Source organism: Neolamprologus brichardi, chromosome 18 (assembly GCF_056152115.1).
Source record: "Neolamprologus brichardi isolate AB-2024 chromosome 18, ASM5615211v1, whole genome shotgun sequence".
Lineage (NCBI taxonomy): Eukaryota > Metazoa > Chordata > Actinopteri > Cichliformes > Cichlidae > Neolamprologus > Neolamprologus brichardi.
In genome coordinates, this window is record NC_142121.1 from 4,204,368 (window position 1) to 4,217,281 (window position 12,914).

At 43.5% G+C, this 12,914-nt stretch overlaps 1 protein-coding gene across 3 annotated transcripts in view; it reads right to left on the reverse strand.

Annotated features, from left to right (window-relative positions):
• The window catches only part of efr3a (EFR3 homolog A (S. cerevisiae)), a 117,801-nt gene that overhangs the window by 74,093 nt on the left and 30,794 nt on the right, over window positions 1-12,914 (reverse strand). For all 3 annotated transcript variants that reach the window (XM_087832566.1, XM_087832567.1, XM_087832565.1), the window contains one exon: window positions 1,683-1,759. In XM_087832566.1, the coding sequence (XP_087688692.1) occupies window positions 1,683-1,759 (77 nt within the window). The remainder of the gene's footprint in view (window positions 1-1,682; window positions 1,760-12,914) is intronic.

Here is a 12,914-nt window from a genome sequence, read left to right on the forward strand (position 1 = left end):
CCCCGAGTGCTTTCAACCCCTCGGGCGCTCAGTGAGAGATAATTAATTGACCGAGGTTTTGATTTCAGACTGCACATGTTTGCTTAAACCAAAAGGTCCTTGAGAAGACGTGTGAGCGCCGGACCAATCGCACACACATTTGGCGTTTTAATTAACACGCGTCAAAGAACCAAACAGGTGAGAACAACTTGTGGTGGTCTGCTTATCAAAGCCACGTTTAACAGGCAGAATTATCAAAGTCTGAAGCGTTCATGCGTGGCTCTGCGGTCGACCAATTATCTCCGTGTTGTGTCGAGGAAGCTCGTCGGTGGACGTGTCGCCGGGTCTCCACAGCAATCCCAACGGTGTGATAAGACCCGGGCAGCAGACGCAGCGCTAACACACCGAGGAAGCTACAGACTTCTGTAGAAGAAGGTTTTCTGCTTCCTTTGTCTTTTGTACCACACGTTTCTGATCAGATACCAGCAGGACACAAACTTCTCAGTCCATAAAAACACAGCGGAGGATGTTGGGAAACCCGCCCAGCTTCCCCAGAGCAACAGATATCTGACACGTGGCCTCACACATGAATGCACAAACTAGTGTTAGTAAAGGTCTTGAGGAGCGCTGTTTCAGCTGTGTTAAGGTAAAAATCAGATACTTTACTAATCTGGATGTAAAACATTTTCACTTTAACCCTTTAAGACCTACCATAGAACCAAGTCCGCCAGAGCTTATATTATATGTTTACATGCTGTGGAGCCATTTTTGGGAGCATTTCAAGTTGCTATACATCAATACAACCATTACAGCCTAGATTTTAATAATATGTCTGCATTAAGTGCATAGTAATTACATAAATTGCAAAAAAGTGCAATAAACTACAAAAAAATTGAAATCGTTTTTGTTTTTTTAACATATATTTCTAGTTAGAGAAATTTAAGAGGCTTATCCCTCAAAACTGTAAATACAAAAAAGTTGCACAAAATAGTTTCCCACCACAGGAAATTTATTTTGAGTGCCTTCATAGTTTTATTTTTGAAATACACCAATTTTTATACACTGCAGGAAAAACGAAAATAAATATTATAATGCAAATTTGCAAAAAAGCAGCATATGCATCAAAATAAACTATTTCCAGCAGTGCAATATGAGTCCTAAGCATCCCAGAAACGACACAGAAAGTCATAAAGTCAAACATAACCTTTAAAAACACCAGTATAGGCTCATGAGGCTATATGGTAAAAACAAAAACAACTACATTTCCGCGAAAATGACGTCACTTCCGGTTTCGGGCAGGTCATGGCGGACATGCAAAAGTTCGCTCTGACGTCTATTCCAACGTAGGAAGTGTTACAAACAGCTGATCGGATCGGCAAAGCGTGTTTCTGGAATATTATGTTTTTGTTGCTGCAAGTGCTTTTTATGCAGTTTTTGCAAAGTTATATGTGGAAGGAAACTGTGACCGAGGACAAGCTGATGGCATAAGATGTAAGTACAACTCCTCCAGTTTCATATGCAAAAAAAATTATTGCGCTAGCTTACGTGGTTGCAGAGCTACCGGGATTTAAAAATAGTTACGCAAAACAGAGCGTGCCCGCTCCAACCGGTTTTAAAGGGTTAATGGTCCAGTCTTTGTGCATTTGAATCAGTTAAATGTCCTGTAAGGGAGATAAACATGTAATGTGTTTGCAGGTACTTACTTTGGGGTCCTCGGGGAAGATGTTGTCCACCAGGCGTTTGTACCTCGGCCTCAGCGGCCCACAGCAGCCGCAAACTCCTGCAACAAAGACAGAAATGGCCGTCAGTGAAGCCTGACCTCCAACTTTCTGTAATTAGCAGCCGTCTTCATGCCTCACAGACACCAGAAAACTGGAGGCAAGAAATGGAGCTTGTGACCCTTTTAAGTCAGAGTAGCTGAGGACGAAATGTGGAGCTTTCAATCGGATCGATGGAACCTGACGGTAAAACACGTTTCCTCCTGTGACTCATGGACGAGCGTCTGAGACAATCCAAACTTACTCTGGAGTCGGGAGCTGGCTCTGATAGGTCACCTCGTATTGACCAACAGGAATTAGCATTACAGCAGCAGCCCGGGAGTCAATACGAAAGGGATGAGTCATCAGAGTCGAGGCTCGGCGGCGAAGAAGTCCTCGCGAAAGGCATCTGACTCAGGCGAGTTCATCCAGTGTTCGACTACTTTATGGTCATTTCTTTCTAAGCAGTTAAATCCAAGGTGAGAATTTGTCCTTTCCAAACATTATCCAGTAATTCTCCAAACGTGGGGCTAATGCAACATGAAACATCATCTTTCTGTCCCAACAGGCCTCAAACTTCACGTGCACACAGATTTGTGAACGCTCTTCCTGACGGATGACCTCGACCGTCAGTGCAAAGTGTCACCAGTGAAATGTCAGCGTTTCTGCAATCGGAGGAGCAGCAGACCACCGCCGAAGGGTCACGGTAACGCCGCGCTGCTCTGACAGTCGATCAATGAGGCAAAACATTTAGCACGAGGGGAAGCAACGCTAAACATCTGAAATGAGAAGGACAACAGCGCTGTGCACACTCGAGCCAACACTCAGTCTTTGTTTCCTTCCTGGAAATGATAAAATGGTAGAGAAGCAGTTCCCCAAACTTCTGATTTGGACTTTGGTGCTTTTTCAAACTAGAAATAAAGAAGTGCTGGCTTAAGAGTTTCGCACAGCACTGCATTTGTAAAAGTTTAATAAATGCAAGGTGTTTATGGAAGTTCTGTAACATTGTGTTAAAATAATACAAATATAACAATTTAGACCTTGACCTTAATTCTGAGACACTAAGCAGGAGTTGTTGTTGTTTTTACTTCAGACTAAATCTGAAAAACTATTGGAAACCACCAAAAATCAATTAAGGAATTAACAGCATGTAAATTTGGCTCAAGCTGAATCCAAATGCAGAGAATCAGAAGAAAGGAGAGAAATCCTCCAAACACGATCGTCCAAAACACCGAATAACACTTCCCAGAATTACATTTAAATCCATCAGCTGCAAAGAAACGTTTAAACGGCTTATGAAGCCGGGCGTCCTTTATTGATATTTCTTAAAAGTCAATCAAGCTCGATGCTTTGAGCGGGCAGCCGACTCACAACCATCTGAAGATCCAGCTCCAAAAACATCTGCCCCTCCTCACGCTGCTGATGTTGGAACATTTTCCCAGAATCAGGTAAATAAAACATATTCTGACACTTCATTTAATTTTCTACTATTACATTCTTATTACTATTATTATTATTATTATTATTATTATTATTATTATTATTATTATTATTATTATTATTATTATTATTATTACTTATTACTATTACATTATTATTCTATTACAAACGCAGAAATGCTACTTTCTCCATATTCCTCCGCTTCCCTCCTCAGACTTACAACACTAACTTCAGGGATCAGGCCTGGGACATCATTTCCCAGGAGCCCCTGCTGCTGACACCCTTCATAAGATGGAAGGTGACCGCAACACCTCCACAGAGCAGTCCTCGGGGAACCTGCAGGTTACCAACTTCATTAAGGCTCGTATCAACAACCTGCCGCCACTTTAAAGCGTTCATTACAGATCCTACAATTACCTGCCACATTAGGGCGGCGGGGGGAGTGGCCGTCTGTTAGTGCGACCTGTCGGCTTTAATGGAATTCAGCTCCGATGTTCTACACCTGTAAGCGCGACACAGAGACTCTCACAGCCGTGAGCGTGTGCACCTCCCTGCTTTGCTAATTCTGATATCTGAACCAAAGTTTTGGCCTCGTTATCGTGACCGTCAGTTGACACCACTTTCATGTCCATCACAGTGTTGCACATCAACAGTTCGGCCTCTAGAACGAGTAAAATCCGAAGCGTCTTCAGATTAAACATCGCGTTTGTGCCTCTCGCTGCAGTCACCTTAGACACGGCTTACTTCCAGCCTTCACACTTGAAAAGGTGAAGACGCGTGAACGTAAACGCGCACACGCTGGGCTCTTGTGGAGACGCGGCGTGTGTGTTTGTGTGTTTGCAGACGTTGAGGATGAAGTGGAAACACCTAGGAGGCCGCGGCTCCTCCTGCGCGAGGCGTTCAGGAACAGCGGATGGATCGGGCCGAACACGGCGCTGCGGAGGGGGGAGGTGGTGTGACAGCTTTCTATTTCCATCCTCGTTAACTCGCCTCTCGTTCCAGCGTCCAGGGTGAAAATGCATCCGCCTTTAAAGGACTAGTTTAAAGAGAGGCTCAAGGCACATGTGCAGTCATCATATAATCCCGCTAGTTCCGCCCTCAGGGACCTTCAGGGGTGTATTTAAAAAGTCTGTTTCACTGAGGAAGCTTCCTAACTGAGTGAAGAATCGTTCTGTCAGATTCTCTGAGCACCATCGGTATTCCTCCACCTCCTGACTACACCGAGGTCAAGGAAAAGGAGGCAGAGGTCAAATTTTGGACTAATCGAGTGCACCCGGGCTCCGGTGCTCAGCTTTCGCCGTCTGTCTCTTGACAGCTCTAATGCTTCCTTTAACGTTCGGTCCTCTTCGCCTTGTATTTTGATCCTTTTTTGATCCGTTTACCATCTCACCGTTTCCTGGACCGCATTCAGCCGCGCTCAGCTCGTCTGTACGGAGGCACCAACAGCAGAAAATGAACGACAGCAGCTTTAAATTACATTAAAACTAATTCTGCTTTCGAGCTTCGTGACTTCAGCGCCGTAATAGAGGCGATGCATCAATTCAAGCGTCGTGCTGCATAGAAGGCTGCGCGACTGCTGCAGGCTTCAGACGGAGAGACCGTGGTGGTCGTTCAAACACACACACACACAAATAAATTACAAACACGCACGACAAAGTGAGCGGGCTGAGGAGAGGCCATTACAGAGGATGGAATCCATCATCCTGCAGCGACGAACACAAAGGCGGGCGGGCGTCGGTTAACACGTCCTGACAAACCGCATGAGCGCCACGGCAACACGTGTTTCAGACGTTTGAGAGCAAATCGCCACTAAAGGTCTGAACCCACTTCTGTCTGCAGTGGGTCTAAGTAGCTTGTAGCACGTGCTTTAATCACAGTTGCATGTTGGGTAGAGATTAGCTTTGCCCCCGAGCAACACCGGAGTACTAACATCATTTTTCTTGGTTGGTATCCAGCCCAGCACAGAGCTGCACGTGTGTTTGATTAATCAAACATTATGGTTTGCATTTCTATGTGAAGTGAAAATAAGAAGCTAAAGCAGGAGGATCACAGAGCTGCAGAGGGAAGCACGATAAACTCAGATTTCTCAAACTGTTGCTCGGAGATTTTCTGCTCGTTTGTCTCATTGAGACTAAAATCTGTGTCTCATTTTAATGAGAAACCAACCAGACAGTGATTAAAATCTTATAGTGAACTGAAGCGTTCTAGTTTAGTACTTTATTTTTCTTTACTTCAGAAAAGTTTAATGATCATTAAACAATGAAATGTTGGTTAAATAAAAACCAAGCGTGGGGTCGAGTTTGACCTACCGGAGCTCACAAGGCCTCGTCTGTTTGAGGAGCGGTTGTAGCTGAAGGCAGCCTCGGTTCGAGGCACCTGCCTGTATCTCCTCAGGATGACCCTCCTCACGTTACCACAAAATGATGGCATAATTGCAGAGAACTTCAATTTATCCCAACCGTGGTCCAAACAGATCCCACAGCCTCAGTGGGCAGGCATGGGCTTCTCTTCTTGGACTAAATCCTCCAAAATGAGACTCAAAAAGTAGATTCTGCGTCCGCCTCACCAGTGACACCAAGAAAACCTTCCAGCTTCACCTTTTCATGCTTTTTCCCTGGCACGGGATCAGCATCGCATCTGTGACGGACAACATGCTCAACCACTGGGCTTCGAGCTGGAGCCGCGAGTCTACAATCACCTGGGATTACCCCACGTTCTGACAGAGAAGACGACACCCTGCCGGGCCTAATGTAGGTCTGTCTACGGGGTCTCGGGTTACCGGCCTCTGCGCTCACTGGAAAACGTAATCCAACACAAAGACGGGGACAAAACCTGGCAACAGAAGAGCCTCAAAGTGTCTCTGACATCATCTCAGAGCAGGAGCTCAGTGAGAAATGAGAGGAACATTAACCTGAGAACCACAAATAAAAGCTTTGTGGTTCCTTTAAATCACATGACAGGACGTCACAAGACTTAAAAGGTAAAAAACCAGAGAAGAAAGGTTCCACAAAAACTAATTATGTGTTCTATTCATGAAAATGTAAACACATTTTTAATGAGCTCCCTTACATCCTTGTTGGTAACACATCCCGTCCTCGTGAGCAGCAGTTTACAGTCAGCCTATATTTAATCCCCAAAACAAAACAGAGAAGAAAGGTCTGGAAGGATCAGGGCTGGAAGAAGCACGATGACTAAGAGCTGTTCAAATAACTCAATAAATGGAAACTAAAACAGATTAAAAGGAATGATCTAGAAGAATGGACCCACGGGCTACTAGTCGTTTTTGGCAAGCTGAGGCATTTAAATGGAAAAGATTCCCAGTAGAAATCACACAATGTGGAAAAGCCTTTCGGGAAAAGTCCTGGGAATGTGCCAGTTTGGTTGGTTTAGACATGAGTAAACATAAAGCTCCAAAACCAGCCCTGTGTCTGGATACACGAACACCTGTGGACCAGAAATCCAAAAAATACAAACTGAAAGCAGAAGAACCAATCAGGAACCTCCAGGGATGAAAAATGAAGCAAAGAGTTGAACCTCCTCTAATGGCCTCTGGAGGATCGCTCCAAAAACGAGAGCTTCCAGTTCATAACAACTACGAGAAGGGCGCTTTAAATTGTTTACATTTCATTTATGCTTAAAGTTGCACATAATTCAGAGTTAGGGGTGGATACCAGCCGAAGTAGCTGTTGCTGACTGTTATTGGACAAGCTTCACATCAGCTAATTCGATTCCACTCGACCTCTCGAATGGGCTTTTTAGTGCAATCGATCAGTTTTGGTAACTCAAACTGTTACTTCAAAGGTTTAAAGACTGCTTGTTCTGGTTTTCCTTATTTCCTGCGACACACGTCATCTTCAACTCATTGATGCTCATTTTAAACATGGACAAAGTTTTAATTAATGATGCACTTTTCAGGCTAACCACTCTGTTTCACACGTTTTTTTCTACTCTTGGATGTGCATGATGTCATGAGTGTAGATATCCTGAAAAGGTCACGTAAGGTAAGGAAGCCCCACCCATCTGCAGGTTAATGGGCTGCCAATCAAAAAGAGTTACAGAAACAGGTGAGATGCTGCACATAAAGAAGGATTATTTTGAACAGTGATTCATGCAAAGCACCTGTAGTAGAGCTGAATATGTTGCCTTTGAGTTGAGGTATTGATACATGGCCTTTTGTCTGTTGCTATTTTATTTCAAAGCTAAAAAAAATAAACGATGACACTCAGCACCACTCTACACTCACGGATGGATGCTTTCCCCAGCTGTATAAATGATTACATCACCAAGAGGGCGGTCGTATTTCCTCCTCATTTTCATCCATATTTAAAGCCAGTAAACACATCAGGTTTGGTTTTCTTTCATGAGATAAGTTACCCTATACTTCCAGTGGCGTATACAAAGGTAGAACTATGTTCTTCAGACCCTACAGCTCCATGAAAACATACACCTCAAGACCTCTTAAGCGTGCCGCTGCTGCTCCATCTACTACTTCCATCTTTTCTCCAGCCGTAAGTAAAAACAAACACACCTCCCACCAACGTAACTCTCACCTCTGGCGTCGCCCCGTCCTTTAATCTACACCTAAACTGTCTGCAAGCCACGTAATCTACAAGATTAAAGAGTGCCCTCACCCCTGCTGATTAATTCCCTGCCCTTTGACAAGCAGATGAAAGCCATGTTCTCCCTCCCTCTCTCTCTCCACACTGTCAGGCGCCCGACAACATCCTCCTCGCTGCGCCCTTGTTCGCCTCGCGTTTTTGGGGTCGCAGATGAGTGTGCGCGGGCCCGTCTGGCTGCTGAGACGCCGTCCTTGGAGATAAGAAAAATTAATAAAGTTGAGTCTGTGATGATAGAAGCTGGATTTAAATGAGCTGTGAGAGCGGCCTGAAGGAGAGCAGCGGGCAGCTGAGCGTGTTATTGTTAAAATTTTCAAGGGAAAGCAGGGCGATGTTATCAGGCAGGAAACATAATCCTCTCACTGAAGGACTACAGACGAGGACGCAGGTATTTATATGAAGATATAAAGCTGATACAGATCCATCTTCATCAGCTCTGACACCGATCTGATGCACAAGCATGGTCCCCTACATCTTTTAGAAAGACATGAAGGGAGCATTAAAGCCACTGAAGGACATCCAGGACGTGATATAAGTTAATTTAATGGACGTAACTGAGACGATGTCCGTGTGCCATAAAATCCCAGCATGGTTTGGCTGAAATATCACAGAACAGCTGGAAGCATGTCCAGGGTGTTTTCGTGCTTCGTGCTCACACTGAACTCAAATCATGCTGCAAGCCCTTCTGAAACCCTACGCCATAACCTGATGTTTACTCGTTAGAAATGTAACAACATGTTTCTTCGACCCAGTCTGCAGCGACTGCGATGGACACGTTTAGTAGGGCTGGGCCATATTATACCGTTCACGGTAATACCGGTACAATGTTAGGAAACGATAAGAAAATGAAATATCGCGATAATATGGGTAAAACGCGCATCAGCACATGGCCGAAAAAGCATGGCGGTAACGGAGAATGAGAAGGGAGAAAGCGAATCGTTCAGTGAAACGGATGAACCAGAATTGGTTTATAAAAATGGTGACATTTCAGTAATGTGGAACTGGTTTGGTGTTTGTCCGTCAGATACCCATCAAAGCACTTTTTTTTTGTAGAACATGCAAGCGGGCCGTTTTTATTGCCGTATTTGTCGGACTAAGGTGCTGGGAGTAATCTGGGTCCTAAACTCCGTTCGCTTCAGGTCCCAAAGTCAAACGAACACTGCAGCATCACTGAGAGTTAAAAACTGTCTAAATTCTTTCATCTTTAATAAAACGATCAGCATTGCTGCTTTACCAGGTGTAACTATGAAATTTAACATCCAGGCATCCATGAAAACAGAATTTAACGGAGTTAGAAGTTAGCAGGAAGCTAGCGGAAGTTAGCTCGCTAGTTTCGCTAGTTACCTAAGCATGATGTAGCATGTTCTGACTGAGAGATTTCTGAAAAAATTCAAACGCACAGCTCTGCTATCACTTCCAACATAAATGAAGACTGGAAACTAAACAGCAGTGACGTTTTTAAGGTTACTGAAGTTGGGCTAGGTGGTATATAATGATGTGCTACGTGATCGCTAGCGACACAGCTATGCTAGCATAACATAAACAGTGAAGCTGGAGGATTTAAGCTAACACTTTTCTACTCGATAAAAGTTAACGTGAAAGTTCCCGATGTTTAGAGACAAATGCAATCACATGGCAGGATGCTGTAAACGGACCAAACTTCAGTCAGGAGAACAACTGAGACAATCCATCCACAATACGAGGTTAGTCATTAATATACTGCAACAACATGGGAATAGAGCAGATGTGATAGAATACAGCATTAACAAATCAATGGTACAGAAGTGGAGGAAGCAAGAAGAATGAGTTGAATAAAGTTTTATTTATCTGACTGCTTTGTTTCGCTTAATGTGCCTTATCCCGTGCACCTTATGGTCTGAAAAATACATATTTCACTTTTTCATTTGGCACACTGCAGTTTAATGTTGCAAAGCACCTCTTTTTAACTTCAGTGGATATTATACATGGTTATGCTCAGGATACGTCAGCCCATTTCTACTGGAAATGCCTTTTGGTTAAACTTTCAGCAAGGAATTTGCATTTGCGCTGTTAAATGTTTATATAGCTTTAATGCACATAAAAAACAGCTGCTTGTTTAAGTGAAAATAAATGGATGGGGAATTTTTTTGCGCTAGTGAAGTTGTGGAGTTGTATTTAGTCTCGCAATCAATTATATTGTCAGTTATATATCGTTATCGCAAATTTTATAAATATATATCGTGATAAATATTTTTGGCCATATCGCCCTGCTCTACCGTTTAGTGCTGTCGTTTTACTGTTGTTTCTTCTTCTGTTATTTTTCAAAGAGATCAGAAGAGAATGGAGCAAATCAAAGATAGAAACTCTGCCAACTAGTGTCTTGGTGGTGAAATTGAACAACAAAGCAGACAGGAGCATAAATGCTGGTACGACGTAAGCTCTGCAAGTCCCACCTCTCCAACAACCCTCTAATGGATAAAGCAGTAAAGAAAATGAATAAGATGGGCTTGTAGAGTCAATTTCTCCCTTTTTAAGAACTCATCCATTTAAAGTTACTGACTTGATTGGTGCCCCGACACAAGCAGCTGCAGATTTCACCTCCACTAATTCACGACACTGAACCCGACTCTCTCCGCTACACTTATACTGTTGGAATTAGCTGATAAAAATCTGTCTGTGCTCCAGTTTTGGTGAGAGAAATTGCTGTATTCAAGTCTGTTAGTACCAATTAGCAGATATATGAATCTGTCCATTGCACCTGTTGGTGAAATATGCAAATCTGTGAATGCATGTTCAAGAAGTAAAAGCAAACTGTTTGTATACGATGTGCCCAACATATTCAAATGTCGTTTTTATTTCACCTGGAAAGAAAAAAGGACCCACTTTGTACATCCATCTCCAACAGGCTCACTGTCAGTCAGGAAGACGAAGGAAATATGGAAATCTGACACATCATGACTCCAATATTTACTTCACACCTAAAAAGTGTCTCATCAGATCTGCAGCTGTGAGCCTGTTTGTTACATTAACAGTTACACATTATTTATACATGAATGTCTGCTGCTCATACCCATAAATATCCTGATATTTATGCATTTTGCAAATGGCCCGAGAGTTTGAAAACCCTTCCTGTGAATGGCTGGTGGGCTCATTGACTTGCATTACCAGATCCTGCTTTTGAACCTTGAAGGACACATGCACAAAAACAGATGATGGCCCATAAATTTACAGCCTCCCTGTCGCTCTGGAGCTGTCCCAGCCAGACGGATATCTAAATTTATGCTGCTTAAAAATCGGTTTTTCACCCTCAGTCTGTGGCTCGGAGTTGTGGCCGGGTTTCAGCGGTCTGTCAGCAGGATTATCTGACCGCCGGACACACAACTTTTCAAGGTCTCTTATTTATGAGCAGAAGGTGAGCTCGCTGCACCCGTTCCTTTGCAGAGATGCTGTTTATATTAAAGCGCAGTCGGAGAGCTCAGATGTTCAGCTGTAAGACTTCTGCCTATTTTGTTAGTTCAACCTTAGTTTGTGAAACGCCGGGACCAAAACACTGATCAGATTATCAGATTTCTTCTCCCTGCATGCACTGCTACCTTTCACATCATAAACGTGGCCACTGCGAAATGAAACTGTGGAGGCTAAACTTCTGTAATATGCGGATTTTTCTCCGATTCGTCTCTGGCTCGAGTAAGATAAGGACTACTCTTCATTTTATTCCCAACAATGGGCAGGATGAAAGAGTTAGGGTGTGCTGTTATTTAGGAAGATATTTTATAATGAGTTTCTGACATGAACGATGGGGTGAAACACCTTAAACTTCTTAAAGCTTTCAGGAAAAAGGAAAATACAGAGTGAGCTGTTAGGGTTACATGAGCCGGGGCATTTAGACCTCAGAGCGAAAGGACAACATTCATGTTGGGACATTATAAAAGGGAGTCGAGCAACACAGGTCGAGGGAGTTTGGACTCATAAGCAGAGTAATAAACTCTCCTGTGGTGCTCAATATTACTGCGACCTTTCCTCGATGTGCAGACGCAGGATGCCGGGAGGACTCATAAAACAGCCTGTTTAGTCCAGTTTGTTTCTCATTTAACGAGTCAGTCTGTTGGATTTAACTCACTGTCTTTGCAAATATAATATATTTATTCCATTTGGTGCGATCGGTCACATCAGATCTGAGCTTTCAGCCAGAGTTTGGGAGGAAACGGACTTAACTGAGACCAAAAAACACGCTGCCAGTATCATCCAAATTAGGGATGCACCGATACCGGTATCGGGTATCAGCCTCGATACCACATTTTCTAAAGTACTCGTACTCGTTAAAAGTCCCCCGATACCGAGGACCAATACCACGGTCTGAGACCTGTCTATGTTTGAGCGGCATGTAAGGGGTTAATCACAGGCGCCGAGTGCCCGCCCCCAGCACGTATTACATGCTGTCACTACCCGATCCGTACCGGAAACCCGATCGGTACCCCGCATGCGCGAAAGGTGTCTACTTCCGGTCGTAGCGTTTTACGATAGTTACAGGTCAGAGTATCTGTTAAGATGTTAAGAATAATAAGTATATCTTAAAATGTTTCCAATAATGAAGCATTTCAATACAATGTAGACAAAAACGAAAAATAAAAAGATAGTTACAGATCGGGACTCCCCGATCCGTACCGCGCATGTGCAGATGTTTTCTTCTTCTTCTGTTCATTTAATGGCAGTTTACTCCCCAGTGTACGAGGATACTGCCACCTGCTGACTGAGCGAATGAACCCTATTGTAAACTGAATTGGCGTCATTACAAACGTGTGTTAAATGTGATTTAGTGATAATCAAGTGTGTTTATGCTTGTCTGTGTGGAGAGGATTGATTAGTATAGTGATGATGATGATGTCCGCTATCACTGTTAATTGTCAGTAAACACTTCATCTGGCTGATGAATCTTCACGTGACACATTGCTAAATCAATATTATTAAGTCTGTAATTAGGCGCCATTCTTCTTATTTTACGGCGCTGTTGTTCAATCGGGGGACGCTCTCTGTTGAGGAGAAAAGCATGAATTTGTTTGTATACGGATTATCCATTGTTTAAATGTCCCGGGCAGTCGAAAAGGGGGCAGAGCTGCTGAGAAGTGCTAGGAGCTAACTGGGG